Consider the following 24,347-nt stretch of genomic DNA (forward strand, 5'->3'; position numbering starts at 1 on the left):
AATCATGTGTAACTTCATAATAGAGAGGCAGAAGGACTTTGAGATGGATTCCCAGAGAAGACACAGAGAAGAGGAAGAGGATTTGTGATGACCCAAGCAGAGATCAGAGTCAGGTAGCCACAAGTCAAGAAATGCCTGCAGCCACCAGAAGTTGGAGGAGACAAGGACTAGATTCCCCTATAGAGCCTTTCGAGGGAGCACAGCCCTACCAACACATTGATTTCAGACTTCTGGCCTCCAGAAACATAAGAGAATAAACTCCTATTGTTTTAAATCACCCAGTTTGTGGTAATTTGGCATAGCAGCCGCAGAGAATTTATATACCATCCTAGACCATTCAGGCTCCAGCCAAACCTCCAGCTGACCTCAAATGCACAAGCAAGCCCAAACCAAATCCACTGAGCCTGCCCCAGATTAGCAGAACTGCCCAAAGGACCCACTGACTCATGAGGATTAATAAACAGTGGTTATAAGTTACTAAATTTGGTCGTGGTTTGTTACACAGCAAAAGCTAGCTAATACAGCAGCTCTTTGGACTATCTCTTAACGTTTTCTACTCATGCTTATAGAACCACTTCAAAGACCTACGTTAACTGTGTCAATTTCATTATTATTCCAAAAGGACTATATATCTCTGCTCATATAGGAGTATATATACTCCTCTCTGAAGCAGGAGAATATATCCCTGCCCGAGCGACCCGGGCTTTGTCATGACTTGATTTGGCCGACGGCATGTGAGTGGTTGTGACATGTACCATGTCTGAGTGAAAACTTTAAGAACTATTGCACCTTTGGCCAGTTCTCTTTTCTCCCTTTCTCATGATAACACGTCCCAAATACAGGATACACCTTCACACTGGCTTCTGGAAATGATAAGGGCACATACAGCAGCACCTAAAGCCAAATGCACCTGCTCTAGCTGATACATAATCTAAGTCATAAATAAATCTTCATGGATGTAAGCAAATTGGAGGATTGTGTGTTATGCAGATTAACCTCAAAAAAGCTGACTGATACAGTTACTAAAGAGAAATCTTCCAAAGAAAATCACTTGAATGGAGAAGAATTAAGTTATAGTTCTAATTTTATATGAAATAATTTTTTTAATTAGGCAAAATGTAAAATACTTCGTGCTTTCACTTTCTGTGGGTATCTTACCTTTAGTGAAAAGCATCCTTTATTTATTTAAACTAGCATGTTTATATATTCTACTACTTACTCATTAAACAATCAAGAAATACTGCTAATATAGGCTAATATAAACATTAATAGTACTGCCAAGTTTATGTGATACGAAAAAAAATCTGCATAGGCTTTCTGTCATGGAGACCCCTGATATGCCATAACCTAGCCTCCATACCCCCATACATAGAAAGAAGAAAGCCTCTATGTGATGGGTATTATACTTCAACAATAAAGGACAGGATAAATGCTAACAAACTGAAGAGCTTCTGAGACAGTGAATGAAGAATAGTCCTTTGTGAGGGAGATGATGGGAATGAGAGAAAACGCTTACTGGGCTGGGGATCGAGTCAGGATCCAGCTTCTTCTGGAGTTGTGGTGGACCAGCCATCTGTGCAGGACCTCCAGGGAAGCCTCCCGGGTAGGAGAGCTGCCCACCTGCCATCTGGGGACCATAGTTGGCTGCTTGGAAAAAAATTTTAAAAAGAAATGAACCCAAAGTCCTAGATGTAGAGCTCACTGACAATATTATGCCGTTCAGTCAAGTATGCTGCATTTTTTCATCTTATTATATAAGGCAGAGAGTTAAGTGTGAATATCTGATTCCCCTTTTCTTTGCACTTGCCACACTATTCTAAAACCAGCTTTCCTTAAGAGTAAGTGATAGATGCTTAGTAACATAGAACAACGCTGATTTCCCAGATAACCCAAGATCTTCCCCGAGCCCTGCCTGCCTTACCTTGCTGCGGCGAATATCCAGTGCCCAAGGTCTGTCCTGGAGGAGGCGGGGGCTGGTACTGGGCATTCAGAGGAGCAGGCCCAGGGAGCCCATCCTGCCTGTGTGTTGATGGAGGTAAGGGCGAGGCACCAGGGCCATTTAGTGCAGTGGTGGGTGGTGGTGGGAGCACCTGAGATCCAGGCTGCATAATGGATGGCTGCGGAGGTTGAGGAGGACCCTGGAACAAAGGCGCTGACGGAGGGCCAGGGGGCCCCTGGCCAGGGGGAGCCATGCCCGAACCTGTGCGAGAAAGAAGACCAGACCACTAAACATTGCATTTCTCAACACTCTAAATTCTACAAAGTACACACAGAGACACTTTCTTTCCTGATATAAAATAAGAAGGCATTTTTACAAAACAAACTTTTTTTTTTTTTTGCCACAAGATGAACCTTCATTCAGAAAGTTATACAAATGCTATTTGGGGCATTTTATAAAACGGAAGAATTTTTAAAGGGAAAAAGCAATATTTATAATTTTGGTGAGAAAATTAATAGGATAAATTTTAACTCAGTTGCATTAACTTTACATGATACACGTCAGTAGTTAAGAAACTGTATCTGGTACAAAATCTAGAAAATCATATAGAGGAAAATGTTATACAACAAGCATTATTCAGGTAACTTACACATTCAATAAATTATTTTGAGGCCTGTGCTTCACTTGATCAAATAGATCTCAGAACTAGGTAGAAATAACAAGGGAGAAGAGATGGGCCACTAACATGCTTTCTAATCATATGGGAAATAGTTGCAAAACCAGACTATTCTTTCTATCTCTATGTGAAATTTATTTGCTTCATTGGAGACTTACCCATCTTGAAATCAGTAAAAGACAGGAAATAGAGGGTTTTGGTTTTTTTACAGATATTTAAAAAAAACTACTTAAAGTAATGGAAACATTCTTCATCAAGATAAATAGCTGACTATGCTGTTACTAGAGTGAAGATTCCTTTGGCCCTTAGAATATACAGCATTTCTATTGATACAAATCTCAGTACTGTAACTGTTTTCTCTCCTATTATTCTCTTTTCTCCCTCAAACATCTGAGATTCCACTCTTTTCATGATGTAAATACAGAATCAAAGCACACTGTGAAACAATGAGTACTATATTTTTTATTTTAGGGCCCCATTATAAACAACAAAGTTAAAACTATCCTCACATTTCTCAAAATAATTTCAGTGTTCTAATGCTTATTTGTGAAGTCAGCATTTTTTTGTTTGTTTTTTTATTGTTCTAATATTGAACGTTAGGTATGCTGAGGGTCTTTCCATTATTTTGAAATAAATGGCGGCATAATCAGGAAAAAAATTAATTATAGCCATACATAATACAGATGATTTACATAAAAATGTCTACAAAACCACTTCAATGTGATGTGCGAGAGTTACACCTATTTTTTTGAGTTATGTCTATTCTAAAAATGGAAAAAAACATCTTCAATAAGAATACTCATGAAATAGGTGGTCAGCAAACACTCATAATGAAACTGTTACCATAGCTGTTAATGTGCATAGCACTGAGCTGATGGCCCAGTTGGGCGATGGATGAAGTGGATGCAGGACTTGGATAAGATGATGGTGTAGATGGTGAGTATGGTGCATAGGAGGACGCTGCACTGTTGACAGGTGGAGGACCTGGAAATCTAAGAGAGAAAAAAGGATGCTAAACAATATCATAGTTTCATATGCAAATGATATACAACAAAAACACTAATAACTTGTTAAATTAAGTAAGCCCATCTAGTGGGCACTCAGGAAATGACTGATATTTTATCCTACGTCTTTAATTCTTATTAATGTGAGCTCAAAATGAATCATGTAGCATCATCTCTTAACTATGCTCACAAGCTCAACACGTGAAGAAACTTAGCAAAAAAATTCCTAATGTAAACACAAAACCAGATTTGGAAATCAAGTTGGGAAGCTGAGTCTACCACAGGCTTATCTATACCAGGGTTAATGATTAATAGAACAGAACCAAGAAAAATAAAATGCTTTGTGGTTGTATCTTTATGATCATTCTCCTTTTTCCTACCCAGCTTTTAAAATAAAACATCACCTGCATTATAATTTCAGTGCCCTGCAAAACAGTACTTGAAAGTGAACAACTCAGTAAAAAGTTCTGAAATCATTCATTCTTTTTCATCTAAAGATTCCATCATGCTTTACCTTTAATTTAGCTTGAACTTACTGTATATTTATTTTTCCTTATTTTGAATGAAACCATGGCTACCATAGAATAGAAACAGTGTTCCTATTGTAGTTAATCTGCAGAATGAAGTTAAAGCTTTCCCTTCAAGTTACATTATGCTTCTTATTAATAAAAATGAAATTTTCCCAGATGGTATACTCTGCATTCAATTTCTCCATAAACTGGGAACTATGTCCCTAGTGGCACACGCTCTTGCCTTCCATCTTTCACTGCCACTTGAGAGGCTAGGAGCAGAGCCTGAGAGAGGCCAGTGGTTTGCCTGAAGTCACACAACTTATGTGTGACAAAACCAGGACTAGCCTCTTCCCAGGTCTTAAATGAGTACACTTTCCAAAACATCACACTAATTTTTTCTTGTCATTTTTCTGCATTTTTCTTAAATTGAATGATTACTGTAAACAAAACTTAAAATTAACCTTCAAACCATTATGCTGTATGGTATTAAGCATATTTCAGAATGATGATACCCCAAACTTTGAGTTAAATGAATGAATGATCAAATGTTTTTTCTATGTAAAAGTACAAGCTATCCTATAGCAGATACTTGGTTATAAAGGGTTATAAAGTTAGAATGAATAACATTTTAACCCAAACAATACTGCTTAGCAAAGCTGTTGATTTCCTCTCCTGTCAAAAATTGAAAAAAAGACCAACACAGTTACACTAAACATCTTTTTTTTTTTTTTTTTAAAGATTTTATTTATTTATTTGACAGAGATAGAGACAGCCAGCGAGAGAGGGAACACAAGCAGGGGGAGCGGGAGAGGAAGAAGCAGGCTCATAGTGGAGGAGCCTGACGTGGGGCTCGATCCCGTAACACCGGGATCACGCCCTGAGCCGAAGGCAGACGCTTAACCGCTGTGCCACCCAGGCGCCCCCTTTTTTTTTTTTTTTTTTAAAGATTTTATTTATTTATAAACATCTTTTAAGTAATTTTTGGAACAAAAACGAACAAAGAGAGAAAATATAAAAGTTAACATTTCACGGAAGTTTTGTTTATATCTCTTATTTACTAATGACACTAGGAATAAGAAAGGCAAGGCAAAATATAACTCTAGTTTTAATTGACATATTTAAAATATTGTTGGTCACTTAGAAATGATTTCAAGAATTGTGTTAATGTTATGTTTTGTAAATTCATTGTTTCATAAAAACATCATTTCTTTTTTTAAGAAATGATACTTCTGCCTTTTTAAAAAAGTCACAAGAGATAGATACATGCAATAATTACAAACAGGCAGAATGTACATGGTCTATAAGACTATAGTAATGGGTTTAGCATGAGGTAGTGTTACAGGGTTTGGATCCAATAAGCAGGAACTGGGAACCAGGAGTTAAATTGGGGGGAGGAGAGATTATTCAATTGTTTAAGAAAAAAATTCTCTAGGGGTGCCTGAGTGGCACAGCGGTTAAGCGTCTGCCTTCGGCTCAGGGCGTGATCCTGGTGTTATGGGATCGAGCCCCACATCAGGCTCCTCTGCTATGAGCCTGCTTCTTCCTCTCCCACTCCCCCTGCTTGTGTTCCCTCTCTCGCTGGCTGTCTCTATCTCTGTCAAATAAATAAATAAAATCTTTAAAAAAAAAAATTCTCTAAAACATGTTCACAAATATTTCACAAATGTTAATAATATTTTTAAAATATAAAATTGTATGAATAATTTATTACATAGTACAAATAGAATGAAGTATGTTTCAAATGGAAGTTATGACACAGCAGCCTCCAGTATTTTTCTTAAACTTAACCAAAGTTTAATTCTTTAAAATACAGAATGAGAGAATACACAACCACATATGGCCATTACTTCTCGACCCATAAATGACTACTTATCCTTCATTGTTTAATATATGTCCTGGGAATTAGGCTTTAGAAATTCACAATTAAATTATTTTTCCTAAACAACTTAAATGTTGTAAATCTTACACAGATTTGAATTTTAAAAGCCATTTTATTAACTTAAGAATAAAGTAGTAGTAAAGGGCTAACAAAAACTTTCACGTAGATAAGGGAAAAAAGATTAACAGAACATTTTAAACATGCAAAGTGATTTAATATTTTTCAATTTCAATACTTTACTCAATTAGTTAATGCAAGGTCACACAGCATGTAGGTATCAGTTATGAATCTGGGTCTCAAGGCTCCCAGCCTGGAGACCCTGGTGTGTGACTATGGGCAAGCCACTTAATCTCCATAGCTCTCAGCTTTCAAATGAAAAAATGAGCAGAAAGAATGGAATAATCCCTTCCTGTGTTATAAATATAGTGGTTAAAATTAAGAATCATATCATTTAAATCTTTTTCATGTTGGTTCCTTCACTTAACATATTTCTGGGCAGAGAAAATACTCAATTCTATATTTTAATTTACTGTTTCACTGAATGTCAGAAAAGGGCAGATCCACCAATAAAAAACAACATTCAACAAAGAATTACTATAAGAAGATTAATAAAACATGAAAATTTAGCTTCAGTTTAGTCCTAAACCTCTGGAGAGTTGACTCAGTTGTCTGTGGCCTGCTCAACCTCAAATATTTCTTGTTTTTAAGTTTGTAACAAATTGCTCAGTAGTGAGCTGTATGCTGAAGGTTGCTAGAACGTGGAGATATGGTACCAAATTTGTCAAGACTGGACTAAAGTAAAATCTGGGTTTTAAATACTCAGTCCATACAGTAGAGAAAACAAAATCTCTGCCCATTATCACTGCTTTCTACAAAAAAAAAAAAAAAAAAAAGGAAAGAAAGAAAGAAAAGAAAAAATTAAAGAGAAAACAACTATTTCTTTTTATTTTTCTTGCTTCCTCCTTTTCACTGCAACCAAGTTCTTAGCAGATTTCACCCCATCAGCTTCAATTTGGGACGATGAATCTCCTCTTCCCATCCTCTTCTTCCCAATTTCATTGATCAAAATAGATAACTTATATGACTTACAGTTATAGATTTTATTTCCTAGATTAATCCCACCCAGCAATAACACTTTGTAGATTAACGTTAGTACCATTTACAAGTTTAAGACATTTATTCTGCCTCAGCCAAGATCAAAAAGACAAATGACTAGGTATGATTTTTAAATTTTATGAAACGCCTGTGAAGGAGCAATATTTAAAAATAAAAATGATAAAATTTTAAATTTTAATGAACATAATGACTCCGAATTATATCTTGTTTTCATTCGAGAGTTTAGATATTGTAAAAATTAAGAGATTCTTTTTGATGGGTTCTCTAAGTATAAACAGCACCGACGAAATGCTATAATCATCAAAGAAATGTCATGAGCCACCTATGCTCTCTGACACCCCCTGTCATCAGACTGTGTGATTCACCTGCAAGATCACTGTGCCCTTTGCCCTTGCACTTAACTATGTACACAGAAATATGTCCCATGAGGGCAAAGTAGCATGGTAACCGTGGACGCTGAGCATGAATACTAGACTTTTCCCTGACTTTTTCATTTTTAAATCCATTTTTGACCTTTAATTCACAGTTCAAGTTGAAGCAAGTGAACAGTGGGAGAGATGGGGCAAAATCTGTCAGGGTTTCCCTAGAAATCAGAATAAAAGCAGATTTCTAGGTTGAGCTGTCATGAGTAGCTAGACTGAACGAATAGGAAGGACAAGCTGCAGACAGTAGACCTTCTACATACCTGAAAATGGTACTGACAACTGCTAACACGTATTGAGTCTTTCATGGGCATTATGCACTACGAAAGATTCTCTGCATGCATTAACCACCAAAATCCTTACAACCACATCATTATGGTTAAAATTGTGATGAGGGACCTAAGGAACACAGAAGTGAAGTAATAGCTGCCTAAGCCAAGAGTAGTAAACACGTCCTGATTCTACACAGTCTACACTCTTCACAGTGCCAGACTTTGTGCTGAGCTCACAACCACACGGCCAAGGTCTATCTGATGGTAAAGTCCACAGTTTACTTATTTCTAAGGAAACTAATTCAAGTGAAACAAATGGAAAGAAGCAAAAGATCAATACAATCTAAGCTGACACCAGTGACCAAAAGCTTTAACTTCAAACCTGCTGCTTAATTTTTGCATTTCTTCTTTAAAAAAAAATCTAAAATGCTTGGCAGTTCACAACAATAAACATTTCCAGATTTTCTCCCCTGTGCTCTGGACTGAGAGTTCTATTTCCTCATTTTACAAGTGAGCAAAATGAGGAAGCCTAGAGGCCCAGGAACTTCACCAGCATCACACAACAGGTTAATTTTTGAGCCAGAAGAGGCATCTTGGTTCTCAGTCTTTCTACTCTAATCCTTATGCCCCACTACCATGCTAATGAGACTAGGTAGGGGTCGTAGGGTCAGGTCCTGAGTCAGCCCTTTGACTTTGTGCTCTTTGTTCAAACCACAACCACATGTATATCAGATTACTTAGACACACTGATCCTCTGTTTCCTTCACTCTGTATCTCACAGCAACCATGTCAATGGTAAATGTTATCAAACAAGAGCCAGGAAGTGTCAACCTCACAAACGTCCTGTAAGAGCATTAACTTCATGATATTTAAAAGTCCAGACAGTTTTCCCACTAACAGGGACTACTGACGGGCCCCTTGAAAGGATAACTGAATGGCTTCAGCAGCAGCAGGTCCAAATTCACACTGAGGGGTTACTCCTCCCCTCACCCCTACAGCCTAACAGCCTGGAAAAGGAACCTAGGAAATGAAGCCTCCAGGTACTCCTTGGAGAAATCCCAAAGTAAATACCACAAACAGCTTTGGCACTGGGATTCTCAACAGCAGCAGCTCACAGACAAACAATAATGGGACTTCCAGCAGGGAAGGTGTGATGATGGCTCCCTTCCCAGGGGAGAGTCCCCAGGGGGGTATAGAGCTCTACACATCTCATACATCTCACACTGTGGCTTCTTCAGGTCTGCCTCCAACTTTTCCCTTCCTTAATTTATTACAAACTCAAGCAGAGGATTTATTTCCTGTGCTGTTTTTACTATCGACCTACCTTTCAAAAACCCCTTATTGGCATCTGTACCTTCCACATCAAATCCAGTTTTACCACTGGCCACAATATGATTCAATTTTTAAAATATTCATTAAGCACCTACTGGCACTGAGCTCAGTTCTACAAAGGATTCAAGAGGATAGATGATTTAAAATTTATTGGGGCATATAGGCCGGAGACATCTGAAGGAATCAGAGATTAATATGGAACTCTAAAACAAGAGGAATATAATCTAAACGTAAAATGTGTGGTATTGACACAAGTAATTTTTTATATATTTTTGAATATGTACTGGTATTGTTTTTGTTCCTAACTTTTCTAAATGCTTTGTTTCCTAGGACAGTCTAGTAAGCCCTTTCAAGGGTGTGGGCAGTATCAAGAGGACAAACTTTCAATCAATAAACATGCAAGTTTAGAAAGCACTTGTGAGACAATTTAGTAGAATATACAAATACGGATTGGAATCTACCTAGCTCACCTTTGGGGAGGATGCCCTTGGGCATGAGCTCCATTCTGGCCAAATTGATGGGGTCCAGGAGGTGAAGGGCCCTGAGGCAACATCCCCCCAGGGGCAGCAGCCCCCAAAGGCCCTGCTGGCTTCATCATACCTGCAACAGAAGGGCATGAATTTAGAAGAGTATGAATGTGCAAAGAGAGAGGATGCCATGCCATTAGGTAGGAGGAGGAGGAGGGGGAAAGTGGGTTAAGACAAGTTCTCCTTCAAATTTGCATTAACCAACACAGACCGGGTGCCTGGGTGGCTCAGTTGTTAAGCGTCTGCCTTCGGCTCAGGGCGTGATCCCAGAGTCCTGGGATCGAGCCCCACATCAGGCTCCTCCTCTGCGAGCCTGCTTCTTCCACTCCCACTCCCCCTGTCTGTGTTCCCCCTCTCGCTGGCTGTCTCTCTCTGTTAAATAAATAAATAAAATCTTAAAAAAAAAAAAAATCACAGACCTACAGACCTATCAATGCCAGGCTCCGGCACAGTTATTTGACCATCATAATGACAGGAGAACAGAAAAGGAAAGAATCATTTCAATACTAAAGAGAAATCAAAACAGAAGAAATAAACTTGCATTTGGTAGAAGCACCCTGATAGAATATACTATCACACAAAGAATGCTAGAATACACAATGAAAGATGCCATTCTGGATATCAAAAAATAACTCAAAAAAAAACAGTATGAGGCATCATCAAGATCCTAACTGTAACTATGAAAAAAAAAAAAAAAACCTCTGAAAATGCCTTTGAGTTATAGCATGAGGAAAACAAATAGAAAGTAGCATCTGTTTTTCCAACAAATGCAAAGGAAGCCTTTAGAGTTAATAACCTTCCAGGATTCCAAATAGTTGGGTGACAAACAATCGAGGGACTCCTCCAGTCATCATACTCACTCATTTAAAGTGTGGGATCACGTGATTAGCAGACATTCTTGGCAATAACTGTTTTCCTTTATAAGAAGTTCCTTCTCAAGATAAAAGATCTCTAAAGGTCTCTCTTTAGAACTGTTTGCAGACATTTTTCTCTTCTGGAGAAATTGTGGTATAGAAGAAAAATCACTGAACATGGGTTAGAGGAGTTCAAGGCCCCACCTGGCCATTTCCTAGCAGACAGATGTATGGTGCCAGCCAAGAAGTTTATATTTAAGTACCTGAGTTTCCTTACCCTCACTGCAAAAGGAAACGCTTGGCCTACATTACTTGTGACACCCCTTCTAGTCTTTTAAAAGAAAAAAAAAAAAAAAAGAAGAAGAAAAAAAAAAAAACCCGTCTTCTGTTTGCTCTCTCCACTTCCAATCTGCTTGCTTTGTTCCAGCTCATTCAACTTAACTTTTGACCCCACCCTCCTCTCAGGTACCATCACCAATGACCTCCTAGATGCCTTGTGTGCATTCCTCCACTTGACCTCATGACGATATTTCACACCCAACATCTCCTTTCTTCTTTTATCTTCCTCTAGAGAGTTTATTCTCTCAGATAACAAGAGAACTGACTGGATGACCTTGAAGGTGCCAAAGAAAAGTTTCTTATATTATCATCATGGTACTTTTGAAAGCATGCTTTCAGATGCTTGGGTAATACAGAATATAATATAACCAGGGAAATGGCTGTATTCATGAAAAATATTATTGAAATTTTCACAGAGGGTTTTTTTTTTTTCTTGTAATGGGATTCCTCAAACTTAAGAAAAAATTTATATTAACTTTACAGACACAGTCTTATTTAGCAATTTTTCATACACTAAGAAGAAAAACAACAATTTTTCTTATAACACTACATTTTTCTTTGACGTTCTAAACTCCAAAGCCAGCAAAGTTAGAAAAATATGAGACTTGCAGTCACACAGACTCGGGTTTGAATTCCTTCTCCACCATTCAACAGCTGTGACCCTGACAAGGATACTTCTATCTTTTGAAACCTCGACTTTTAACAGTGTGTCAGAGCAGTAATGTCCTCTGTTTCTGAGAACTATTCTGAGAACTGAGTAAGGCAATAGGTATGAGAGCATCCAGATATGCCTGATATATAAGGCAATCAATCAATCAACAAATCTTGGCTTCCTCTCCTCTGACCATATTGCTTGCCCTCCTTTTTCCAAGGATTTATATTCTAGCAGAACATATACACCATAATTATATACATGCTTGTATTTTCATTTTTGAAACATTATTTTGGACAAAAATAGAAAATCCACCACACTAGTGCTAAAATAATAATTCCACATACTACAAGAAACCAAAGATATTTTAATTTCTTAGATAAGTAAGTAAATACCGATTTCATCAACAACCCTCATATATATGTCTGGAGTATCAAAAAACAGTTTTCGGAATTAGTCATGTCTGGGTATTCCCATGTGTATCCATGGGATGCACATGTTCAAAAATTTCTGTTTTCAAAAACAAAATTGAAAAAAAGACCCAGTTTACATATATTCAAGCAGAACTCTTATACACCAATATCACTAAAATGTTCTTTCCTTTTTATGTTTGAAAATCAACTCTATGGCAACGTTTCAAACTCATTCTTGTTCAAGGTACCTTCAATGTGCCTTTGAGACACCAAGAGCTCTTATGGAACTCACAATCATGTAAACAAACAAGGACAGAGCCTTGTGATTAGTGTTATAATATGCAGAGGGACAAGCTGACTCTTCCTAGAGGAATCAAGAAAGAGTTCAAAGAAGAAGGACTATTTGAGCTGAATCTTGCAAGACAAGCAGGAGTTTTCTTCACATAGAGACGGGATAGAGGATTTCAGATGAGAGAGCATGACATGATCAGGGACTGGTAGAAGATTGTGAGGAAAAGGGGCTGGAACAGAGGTTGTTCTGGTTGGTTGGGTCAGGCTGCAAAGTCCTGTATGCCATTTGGACTCTATCCTCAGGGCAAAGAGAAGTCAGAATCACTGTTATCTGCAAAGTCATAGTCTTCTCCTGACCACATTACAGGTGTTTTCAAAAGTGAACAGAGATAAAAAGAAATCAGGTTCTTTACAGAACAATATGAGAATTTTAATAGGAAAGGAAAACCATACCATGAGAAAGAACCGCCTATGCTTATGCCAAAAGAAAAATCCCTAAAATCACAAACTGGTCTCTAACACAGTGGCAGATATTATAGACTAGCTTACTCAATACCAATTCCATTTCCTTTCTGGCTTACCTTTCTGAATGGTTCTGAGCTGGAAAGATGGAATCTCCATTGCATACATTCTCTTACAAATGGGGTTTGGCAAAAAAAACACCCCCCTGGGAGACCCTGGACAGGGGGCAGAGATGATGGTTCTGGGGTAGACACACACTGGCTACTAAAGGAATAGTCCTGTGTGGGGTGCATTTCTATGGACTACGGAGTCCCAAGCTTGGTTCTGGCTTTTTCTAATACTCTCTTGGCTTCTTGATGCCCTTTAACAAATCGCTTTCTGCTATAGTAGTTTCTATGATTAACGACAACAAATAAAAAAACCCTGCCAAAAAACATCATCACAGAAAAGCATACCTTGGATTTGCCCCTGGATCTGACACACTAAAACCGAAATTAAAAACCATTTGTGAAAAAAAAAGTTTATCTAAAATAAACAAAGATGCCTTTTATTGCTTTATGTTGTCTAATTACCATGGCTAGAACCTCCAATATCATGTTGAATAAAAGTGGTGAGAATGGACATCCTTGTCTTGTTCCTGACCTTAGGGGAAAAACTCTCAGTTTTTCACCACTGAGTATGATATTAGCTGTGGGTTTTTCATATAAGGCCTTCATTATGTTGAGGTATGTTCCCTTTAGACCTACTTTGCAGAGATTTTTTATCATAAATGGATGTTGTACTTTGTCAAATCTTTTTTCTGTATCTATTGAAATGATCATACGGCTTTTATCCTTTCTCCTGTTGATGTGATGTATCATGTTGATTGTTCTGTGAATACTGAACCACCCTTGCATCCCAGGAATAAATCCTACTTGATTGTGGATGTATGATTCTTTTAATATATTGTTGGATTCAGTTTGCTAATATTTTGTTAAGGATTTTTGCATCTATATTCATGAGAAACACTGGCCTACAGTTCTCTTTTTTGTGGTGTCTTTATCTGGCTTTGGTATCAGGGTAATGCTGGCCTCATAGAATGAATTTGGAAGTGTTCCTTCCTCTTCTGTTTCTTTGGAATAGTTTGAGAAGGTATTAACTCTGGCAAAATAGTCAGGGAAAGACAAATGCCATATGATCTTTTCATATGTGGAATTTAAGAAAGAAAACAAATGTGCAAAGAGGGGAAAAAGAGAGAGAGGCAAACCAAGAAACAGACTCTTAACTATAGAGAATAAACTGATGGTTCCCAGAGGAGAGGTGGGTGGGAGGATGGGTGAAATAGGTGATGGAGATAATAAATGCACTTACCATGATTAAATAATAAAATAAAATAAAATAAAATAAAATAAAATAAAATAAAATAAAGATAAGTTCCCTATTATATGGACATAATCATAATGACCACTGTTCCTAAGGCACTGTGCCTGGTGGTATACCTATATAATTTGCTATTTATTATGAGCCTCACCACTTCCACAGCCCTACCCTACTTCCAGGACATCAACAGTTCTTGCCTCTTAGCTTCCAGACCAGTGGTCCTCAATCAGGGATGATCTTGCCCCTGAAGGGACATTTGCCCCTGAAGGGACATCTTAGACATGTCTAAGATTTTTGGTTGTCACAACCTGGAGATGGGGCGTAAGGGGCCAGGTGCGTATAGGATGGGTTGTACTGGTACCCACTGTGTAGAGGCCAAGAATGCTATTAAACATCCTACACTACACAGCATAGCCTCCCACAACAAAGAATTAACTGGCCCCAAATGTCACCAGTGCTGAGGATGAGAAACCCTGTTCCAGAAAGCAGTGTGTCCAGGTCTGATGCCTTCACTACACTTTGTAATGTGGAGTGTACCTGTTTCTAAAATATACATGGGATCATTACCCTTCCCAGTTTAAAATGCTTCAGTGGCACCCTACTACCCTTAAAATGAAGCCTAAATAAAGTCTTAAGATGACCCCACTTTCTACTCAAGGCCTACCTCTTACTACTGGCACTCTACATATCAGCCAGGCTGAACCTCTTGCAGGTGGCTCAAAAGTGCCACCCCCGACCCCAGCAAGCTGCCTCCCTACTTGGCCAACTTTTACTCATCTTCCAGGTCATTTCTTCCAGGAAGATTCCCTTGATCTTTAAGTCTTGGTTATGTGCCCCTGCCATGTGCTACCATGGCACTCTCTACTTCCTTTATCTTGGTACTACCCCCTGTATTGTCACTGTCAATTTACTTAATGCATGTCCCACTAGATAAATAAGTATTATAAGGGCTGCGATTAGGTTTATTTTATTCATTGTTATATTGCCACAAAAAAGTATTTTGCTCATTCAACAAATCTGTTAAATTTGTTACTACATAGCATTAGCATCACATGATAGGCACAAATGGAAGTATGGTCTGTGAGAAACACAAAACAAGAGTTAGCACTGCCCAGACGTATGTAAGAATAGATACTTCAAGGAATCACAGCCAGGTTGCCTATGTCCATCAGAAAACCAACAAAAGGATCGTCAAAAGACTAGAAAAGAAGGCACATAAATTAGGAGATCTAGGGTCACTCAGCACAGAAAAATAAAGGCTAGGGTAATGTAGTATCAGCCTTAAATAATTAAACTAAAACACCATATTTTACAGAAAGGTATATTTACAGAATCTGATAGCCTGGTATCCATCTGAGAATTAAATAAGGGGAAGGAGGTTTAAACTAAAGTGTGAAGGTTTTAATCCAACAGAGACAGTTTATTTGTTGTTGGTAAATACCAGCGTGTTGCTGATGAATGAAGCAGCTTGTCATTCACACACTCATTTAATGAGTATCTTCTCTGTTCCATGCACATCTGTTATAATACAGTGTAGTAAATGGTAGAGAGGCCTGCACAGGTGTTAGGAGAACACAAAAGGAAGAAAGGATTTATAGATAGGCTTGAGAAAGAACAGTGGTCAGAAAGGCCTGCAAGCACAACACTTGAAGTGAATCTGAAGGAGGAGTATGAAAGTAAACCCTACCCGGAGGACAATATGAAGGCATGGATTGGCCTTCTAGTAATGTGGAATGCAAATCAGAGCACAAACCAGCCTCCCAATGACTAATGGCTTAGTACCACTGCTGTAACAGATATGGTAATGTGGCAGACCAACTGAAAAAAAGAAAATGGGTAAATTAATGAAGGTCTAAGGAGCTTAAAATACAATTGGTAGCCATGGGAAGTCATTGAAGATTTTAAGCAAAAGAAGTAAAAAAATTAGAATTGCATGCTATAAAAATCCCTCCAGCACAGAACTGGATGCTTGGAAAAAGGCAGTACTGGAGAGAGAGAGAGAATGGATAAGAGATCATTTTAGTAATCCAGGTGAAAGATGAATGGCTTGAACAAGAGAGTTACAAGAGGATAGAGAGGAGGAAGCAGGTAGGAAATAGGTTTACAATCAACCCAAAAGAATTTCGGAGGACAGTTGCATTGAACAAGATAAAATGAAGAGACTGTTTTTAATAGTGAAAGTTTCTAATTTGGATAACTGAGTGAATGATGATGACGCTGGGTGAGATATGGAATGCTAGGAAAATATAGGTTCCATGAAAAAAATTCTGAATTATTTTGGACATGATGAGTTTAATGTGCCCATGTAAACAGGTGGGCAATTGAAAATATGGGTCTGGAGCTTAGGAGAGACATATGGGCTAGAGAAATAGATCTGAGAGACTAGTACGTCATATGGAATGTTACAGCCTAGGGAAAAAAATCTAAGAGAGGAGAAGAGGGGTGACGATAGAACAAAGAAAGAGAAACAGCAATACCTAGGGTCATTGAGAAGGGGTAGGGCGCTCCTTAGAAAAAGATGTCCAGAAAGCGATCAAGAAAAATAACAAAAGATGGTGTCACTGGAACCAAAGGAGAAGAGAATTTTGTACAAACAAGAGCCGTAAACAGTGCCAAATTCAAAAGATGACAGGACAGTGTCTACTGCATCTGGTTAATAGGACCACTGATGACCCTGGTGGGGGAAGGGTGGATGGGGCCCAAGCTATGGAGCAGAGACTACACTGAGCCATGGAGGGACTGAGAGGCAAGGATGGAGAGTCACTGAGGGAAGCAAGTACTTGCTTAAGAAGATGGCTGTGAAGAGAGGAAGAGTGAAGAATTCTGAAAGTTCTACTTAGGTGTGTATTAGAGTTTGTTGTTTGTTTTCTTGAGGGACTTGGGTATGATTCCTGGGACCTTGGATAAGTCACAGGACACTAGCCAGTCAGTTTTCTTAGCTGCAAAATAGAGCTAATAAACTACTGTACAGCATTGTGTGAAGATTAAATAAGATAATGCACATAAAGCTTTCAAGACCAGTTTTTGATATATGGGAAGCACTAAAAAAAAACAATTTATAATTTTCATCATATATAAATGCAGAAGGGGAATGAGCCACCAGATAGAGAGAAACTAGAAAAAGATGGTTCCTACAGGATCCAGATCTTTAAGTATTGTGGGGAATATGTGGTTCTGGACAAAAGGAAGATGCTTCATCTGAAGGTTTTTTAAAATCAGGGGCACACTAAATCACAAGGCTGACTTTCCACAGGAAATTCCCAGTCTTCGAGCATCTTCTGCAACAAACTGTGTGTGGTTGCTACAATCCAGCCTCCCTACAGGGCTTTCCTCACTCCTCAGTGGCTTTGCACTCCATACATCTATCCAGCAGAGCCCAGATCCTACACATCTGAGTCAGTCCTCGTGAGCCCCAAGAGATACTGATTTATACACAGCCAATTTCCACCAATGATTTGAGTTGAATTCTTCAGCATTCTCTCAGAATTCCCAAGAACTGTCTTACACAAATATTTTTAGGAGATTTGGGACCATTAGACCTGAAACAAGCTATTATTAGCCTCATTCCGACCCTGAAACTTGGTCCCTCAGAGCAGCCTCTTGATAAAGGAAGGTGGCCTCACAGTGCCAACAGCCATCACAGCAATGGTAGTCCCACTCCATTGCTCCTTTTTCTCCCATCTTTGCCCCAAAAGCCAAGATTCCCTTATGAATACTATATTTTAAAGCAAACAATATTGTTGAATAATGATTTCAAGACAAGACCATGTTTTTCTTGTTATTATCATGGAGTAATCTTCGGTATGTGAATCTAATTGTATTTTTCCAATTTCAAACATGATTTTTTAATATGATCGCCAAAATATATACTATATATATAATATACAGCATATATATTTATTCACATTTAATTTGTTTTTTTATTACATGTTTAAATAACCTCACACCAAGAACAAATCTAATGGTAAAAACAAAGCACTCAGGAAGTTTCTTTTTTTAAATTTACATTTAAAAACCAAACTAGTTATATTCCATGCAATAACCAAACTGATGATGCAGGCTTCTTCTATAAGAGACTTTTCCAAGTAAGCCTATACTCTCAAACCACAGCATCATATAATGACCATTCAACATTCTGAAAGCTGCTCTTTCAGAATATCTTATGTCTCTGAGCCTGAGAATTAATAATAACATGCAAGTCAAAATAATGCACTTTACCTGGTGGAGAACCTGCATGAGATGGGTCCCCATAGTGTCCATAATGGGGTGGAGAAAGGCCTATTCCAGGCTGGGACTGAGAGTAGGGGGGTGTAGCCACATATCCTTGTTGACTCATTATGAAAATATCATTCCAAGGGATAGCTCTACAAAAGAACTCTGCAACAGAAGGAAAAAAAAATGTCAACAAGAGAGTTTGAGTTACTTAATGCTATTCAAAATATGAACACTGCTAATAAATATTTATAATGGTTTGAGGAAAATATCAGGTGTCTGAGACATCTTCATATCATACAACATATCATATTATCTTCTAAAAAGGCTCTGATCATAGCTCTATGGAACTCAGTAACTCATTTCTATAGGCAAATTCTCAGGCACAAAATCTGAATAACAACTGCCAATCACTTTTTCATTGGAAGAATGAACTATTTCCCAGATAGTCTCTCATAATGTATCCACTAGTTTTATGCCTTTGGTTTCCATGGCCCCGTTTCAGCACAAAGCATGCCAATAGCAATAATCACAAGTCATTCCATTGACTGACCAGCAGAACTGCCAGGAGTCTGCAATCAGATGTTTTATAACTTGTGTCATTTCAGTGCTATCCTAATTGGTAATTTTAGTCAGGCAGCTAGGATAAAGAGAAATCAATAGTCCAACAAATATAGCAGAAGATAAAGAATTTGGTAATGGACTTATTTTATGAGTCATAAAATGACTAAGCCAGGTTGCAGCCTGCAAACATTTAAGAGTTATCAGTGGTTTCTCATTCAAAGATGACAGACTCTCTTTCTAATTTAAATATCACACCTCTAAGAACATATACACATATATTTAAGGAACCAAGGGGAAAAAAGCAATTTCATATATGTTCAGGCACGTGCACACACCTCACAGTACAACATACTCATCTTGATTCTACTCAGAAGCTAAACATTGATTTATTCTAAATTTACCATTTTTCCACATTTCACAAAATAAGACACATATCATAGAACTATTCTCAAAGAATTTTTTAATAAAAAAAAGCTCTGAATCCTGGTAAAGGAAGTAGGTTTTCACTACTAATCTACCAATACTTAGCTGTGTGATATGGAATAAGGTGAAGAACCTCTCTGGGCCTCAGTTCCATCTTACAAAGTAAAGGCTTTGCAAACATAAAACACTGATCCTATGATTTCTCTCCAATTCCTTCATCTTACACAGGAATATTTTCCTTTTGTTGTTTTATGATGCTACCTTTTAAGGTAAAAGTTCAGTGATACCTGCTAAGACTTGAAATAGATCTATATTCAGGAAATTTCATTCTTCATTTGGTTTCATTTTCCTATTAAACTATAAATTTCCAAAATTAAAGAAAATATTATAAGATCATTTTCTTCTCCTTGAAAAGACAGAACTAAAGAGAGGAGAGATAGGCAAAAGCCTGCTGGTCCACTTTGTTCCTGACAACACTTCTACCCTCCTCCCACTTTAGCAGAGAGAGACGTGGCAGCCTGAGCTTTGGTCAAGCTCATCCAACCGAGCACATTTAGGAAGTCAGCAGGAGCACACACCTACGTAGCAGCCTGTTGCTGAGTGACGGGGAGGAAAGGCAGGGATGTTCACTCCAAACAGCAGGAAGCAAGCAGTCGGGTCCCTCTTAACTGGTCCTGACAGGAATTTGCTTCCTCACGCAACCCAGTTTGCCACGTCAAACTTCCTCGCACAGCACCAAGTTACAGAAACCTGACTCAGCTTCAAGCGGCGACATGGCACAAAGCCACTTGGCAGGAGCAGGCCTACGATCAAAATCTAGGGAGCTTCAATCACAGAATAAGCCCCAGGCCACTGTCACTGGACAAGGAGAGCTAAGGTGCGCTTCTCACCCTGGACCAAGTTCGGATTTGGACAAACTGGTTTCGCTACCAGATAGGATGTCCCGAAGCTTGAAGATACAGTTGCCATTTTTACTCTATTTCCAATACTGCCTTCCTCCAAAGAGGAAATTAAGTTGATACAGAGACAAGAAAATCGCTGGCCGTGCCACTGGAATACTGTAGCTACTGAGGACCCTAACCACGCAGTTCCAGCATCCCAAGACAAAAAGATGGGGGCGGGGGCGGGTAAAAAATGCCCACGCCCACCCACCCCACCCCCATTATTAAACTGCACGAAAAGGCTAAAGGAGCTAAGTCTGAGGTCTCCTCCGCTGCCCTGCCACAAGTGAGCATCCAACCTCTCGCCAACCCCCATCCTAGGCCGGGCACCGCACCCCACTCCAGCTGTGCCTGGGGAGGGGCTGTCCCGCCAGCGCGTAGCCGGGCACGGAGAGGCACTACCTGGTCTGCTCCCGCACGCCGCTGGACTTCCGAGAGCCTGCGCTCTGCTCCTAGCGCCGGGTGCCCCCGGTGACCCAGCTCCTGCTGCGGTCGCTGCTCCCGCGGCGCCTTTCCCCCGGCCCTGTGTCACCACAGGCTGGTCTCGCGCACAGAGTTGCAGCCGGGCTGGGAACTGCCACGTCAAACACTCTCCCCGCTGCGCGCCCCCAGCGCGGAGGCTCAGACCAGCTGCCGCGCTCCCGCCGGCGCACGCGCACAGATCCGACAGGGCGGGGCCGGGCCGGAGCGCGGCCCGCGTATTGGCCGCCTGTCCTCCCTTTTTTTTTTTTCTCTATTTGCCTCTTCCTGTCTGTTTTGTTTGTTTCCCTATAGTACGTCAAAATTTTAACACTGTTGATAAATCTGAGCAACGTTTTCACAGTGGATCCCCGTGGGAAGGCTGGAGTGCTTAATGAGGGTTCATTCATTCTTTCATTCAACAGGTTGCGGCTTCAGCTATTCATTCATTGCGTTATTACTTGAGTAACTGTCATATTCCAGGTATTGCTTGAGGATACAGGAAGGTACAGGATTCAAGACCCCGAAGAGATTAGAATTTAAAGCCGAATCTGGCACTTAAAGGCGAATCTGGCACGTGTACACGAACAATTTGATGACGTATTCATGCAATGCACTACAGAGGAAGGAACGCCCAAGGCAGCCTGGCAACGTGTAAAATAGGAAGGAAGAGATGTCCCAACTGAAAAGTATGGGAAGGGATGTCTTCACTGAAGCTGAAATTGCTAGACTTCTGTGTATTCCTTCTAGGAATATCTACATATTCATTGTGAAGGAGGATAACTGAACCCACCCCAAACAGGGATCAATACATGTATAGAAACCCCGTGTTTAGCTCACTGTATTGTGAGAAACAGCTGAGAAAGGCAACATATGTGACACCCGGAATTTGACTTCTCTTCTCCATCTAGCCTTAAAAACTAGGACCTTCTGGCTGGTTTCTCACAATGCCCCACTCCTAGATAGAAAGACCTTCATCCAACCCTAGGTTTGATAAAGCTACCACTCTGCTAAAACTTACAAAACCAAACCAGATCGGTGTTTTGTTTTCAAAATATATTTTCTTCTGGCGTGTCTGGGTGGCTCAGTCAGTTAAGTGTCTGCCTTAGACTCAGGTCATGATCCCACGGTGCTGGGATCAAGCCCCACATCCAGCTCCTTGCTCAGCCCAGAGCCTGCTTCTCCTTCTCCCTCTCCCTCTGCCTACTGCTCCCCCTGCTTGTGCTCTCTGTCAAATAAATAAATAAAATCTTTAAATATATAGATATATATACTTTCTTCTGGGCTACAAGAAGATAAAAAATACTTGACAAATCCCTTTACTGATGAAATCCCTGGGCAAAAACTTGCATGGGAATGATGCTACCACTGAAACGCTATAGTAGTTTTGCAGGCATTTTAAGTTATTCTGGCATGGTGAAGAGACTAATGGTCCCTTTTCCCCTCTTCCTTTTTTTACAATTTTAAGGTGTGACGCCCTGCCTATACACAGCTTCAACACTGGTCAGATTTGAGAATGCACAATGAAAAATTTGTCTTAAATTTGTTTCTTGTATTCTCAATATAATGAAAATGTTTGATGGAGTTTAAGAAGCTTTGGTCTGTGTTGAAGCAGCACAGCTTGTAAGAGCAAAAAAAAAAGTTGTCATATCACAGTTATGTCACAATGTAGGAGAAAGTAGTCACTTGGAGATAGAAACACTATGTAATGAGCTGGTTGGCTTGTTGTCTCTATAAAACCACTAAGTTTGAGTTTGTACATTCTTTCTTACTGCTTGTTCAGGGGCACCAGGACAAACAATTTGTAATTTCAGTTCTAAGACAGTGTTGAATTCCTAAGTATTTAAAGTTGGAAGGGATTAGAAATATGGATAATTCAATATTCAGTGAGGACTGAATTCAATTTTATAGATCAAAAAGCCAAATTTCAAAAAATGAAAATAACTTACTAGTCTTTTAGTTGGAAGTCATGCCTTCTGATTTTAATTTCAAAGCAATTTTCACCTTATTTTTTTCCTCTTAATATTACTGATTAGCTCTATTAAATGGTTTTGCTATTTCTCTCCTATATCTACCTTACTTTTAAGCTTTCAAATAAATGCAATATTAATAGACCATACAGCTCTACCAGTGATCGGAGTTAGTAATCACAAATTTCTTTTTATGAAATAGACTTCTAGTTTCTGAGTGACGGGGAGGAAAGGCAGGGATGTTCACTCCAAACAGCAGGAAGCAAGCAGGTCATGAAATAGACTTCTAGTTTCAGTCCTGCTTCCCTTCTTGTGACCTTGAGTGACCACCCCTTTAGTGACTAATTTCTGACCTTATTCTTGTGGTAGGGTTGCTTAACTTCACCAGATAGGAAGGTTAGCCTGGATTCCCAGCCTTCCTTGCTCCGACCTATCCCACTGCCACCTGATATCAGCCTCTGATGTTCCACATATATTTAACATGGTCACCTTGGTAACCATATACTATTGAGAGGTGAGGTCACAGGGAATGTCCATGTGCTGGGGTTCTGTGTTATTTAGGGTCTTTCTGTTCTAACTCTATTTTTATTTATTTTTATTTTTTAAGTAATCTCTATGCCCAATATGGAGCTCAAATTCACAACCCTGAAATTAAGAGCTGCATGCTCCACTCACTGAGCCCGCTGGGCACCCCTCTGTTCTAACTTTGAAAGGAAAAGAAAGAAGAGAATCAACTGCGCAAGACTATGTAGAAAGAGAATGAATTTCCAGACAGTACTCAGGTTTCGCTCTGATGTGTGCTTTGGAAGAAAAGAACTATGATACTCTAAGCATTTTTTTTTAAGATTTATTTATTTGAGAGAGAGAGAGAGAGCAGGGTGGTGAGGGGAGAGAGAGAGAATCTCAAGCAGACTCCCACTGAGCGTAGAGCCCGATGCTGGGCTCGATCTGATGACCCTGAGATCAAGACCTGAGCTAAAACCAAGACTTGGACACCCAACCAACTGAGCCACCCAGGCACCCCTCTAAGCATTTATGTAACTTATGTTTGGTTCAAAAGCTACAGTTCGAAGAGGGTTTATATTTTTAAAAATTGAAATAGCCAAAGTAGGACTATGTTAAATATCGAAAGCATAGTAAATAAGGCCAAGTTAAATGGTGGTGGGGTAAAAGGTCCATGGTAGACTAAGTTGAGTAGCAACCAATAACAGTAACAATACAGTTCAACTGTTCAATAAGGCCCTACACCAAGGGGTTTCTGGAATTACTTTTTTCTCTTTTTTTAATAACAGCTTTATTGAGATATAATTAACAATTCATCCATTTAAAGTATACAGTCCAATGGTTTAATATGTTTACAGAGTTGTATAGCCCTCACCACAATCAATTTTAGAATATTTTCATCTCTCCCCAGTAAACCCTGCCCATTAGTAGTCACTCCCCTTTCTCCCCTACTCTCCCATTCCGCAGCCCTAGGCAAGCTCTGGTCTACTTTTTATCCGTATAGATTTTGTATTCTGGACTCTTCATATAAATGGTATCATACAATATGTAATCCTTTGTGATTATCCTTTCACTTAGCATAATGTTTTCAAGGTTCACTCATATGTAGTATGTATCAGTACTTCTTATTGTCAAATAATATCCCATTGTGTGGATATAGCACATTTCAATATCCATTCATCAGCTGATGGGTAGTTAGTTTGCTTCCCCTTTTTGGCTATTATGA

The 24,347-nt window shown here is 39.2% G+C and overlaps 1 protein-coding gene across 2 annotated transcripts in view; it reads right to left on the reverse strand.

Moving 5' to 3' along the window:
* Positions 1-20,828, reverse strand: part of SEC24D (SEC24 homolog D, COPII component) — a 101,622-nt gene extending 80,794 nt beyond the window's left edge. Inside the window, exons 1-6 of one of the 2 annotated variants that reach the window (XM_045799079.2) lie at positions 20,592-20,828; positions 18,268-18,426; positions 9,623-9,752; positions 3,459-3,607; positions 1,922-2,200; positions 1,517-1,644 (exon numbers count right to left, since the gene is read on the reverse strand). In XM_045799079.2, the coding sequence (XP_045655035.2) occupies positions 1,517-1,644; positions 1,922-2,200; positions 3,459-3,607; positions 9,623-9,752; positions 18,268-18,385 (804 nt within the window). In that variant the 5' untranslated portion in view covers positions 18,386-18,426; positions 20,592-20,828. Of the gene's footprint in view, positions 1-1,516; positions 1,648-1,921; positions 2,201-3,458; positions 3,608-9,622; positions 9,753-18,267; positions 18,427-20,591 lie in introns of both variants that reach the window. The other variant, XM_045799078.2, reaches the window with a different exon arrangement.
* Positions 20,829-24,347: the final 3,519 nt, after the last annotated feature.

This window comes from Ursus americanus, chromosome 13 (assembly GCF_024610735.1).
Source record: "Ursus americanus isolate L20-20 chromosome 13, mUrsAme1.1.p, whole genome shotgun sequence".
Classification (NCBI taxonomy): domain Eukaryota; kingdom Metazoa; phylum Chordata; class Mammalia; order Carnivora; family Ursidae; genus Ursus; species Ursus americanus.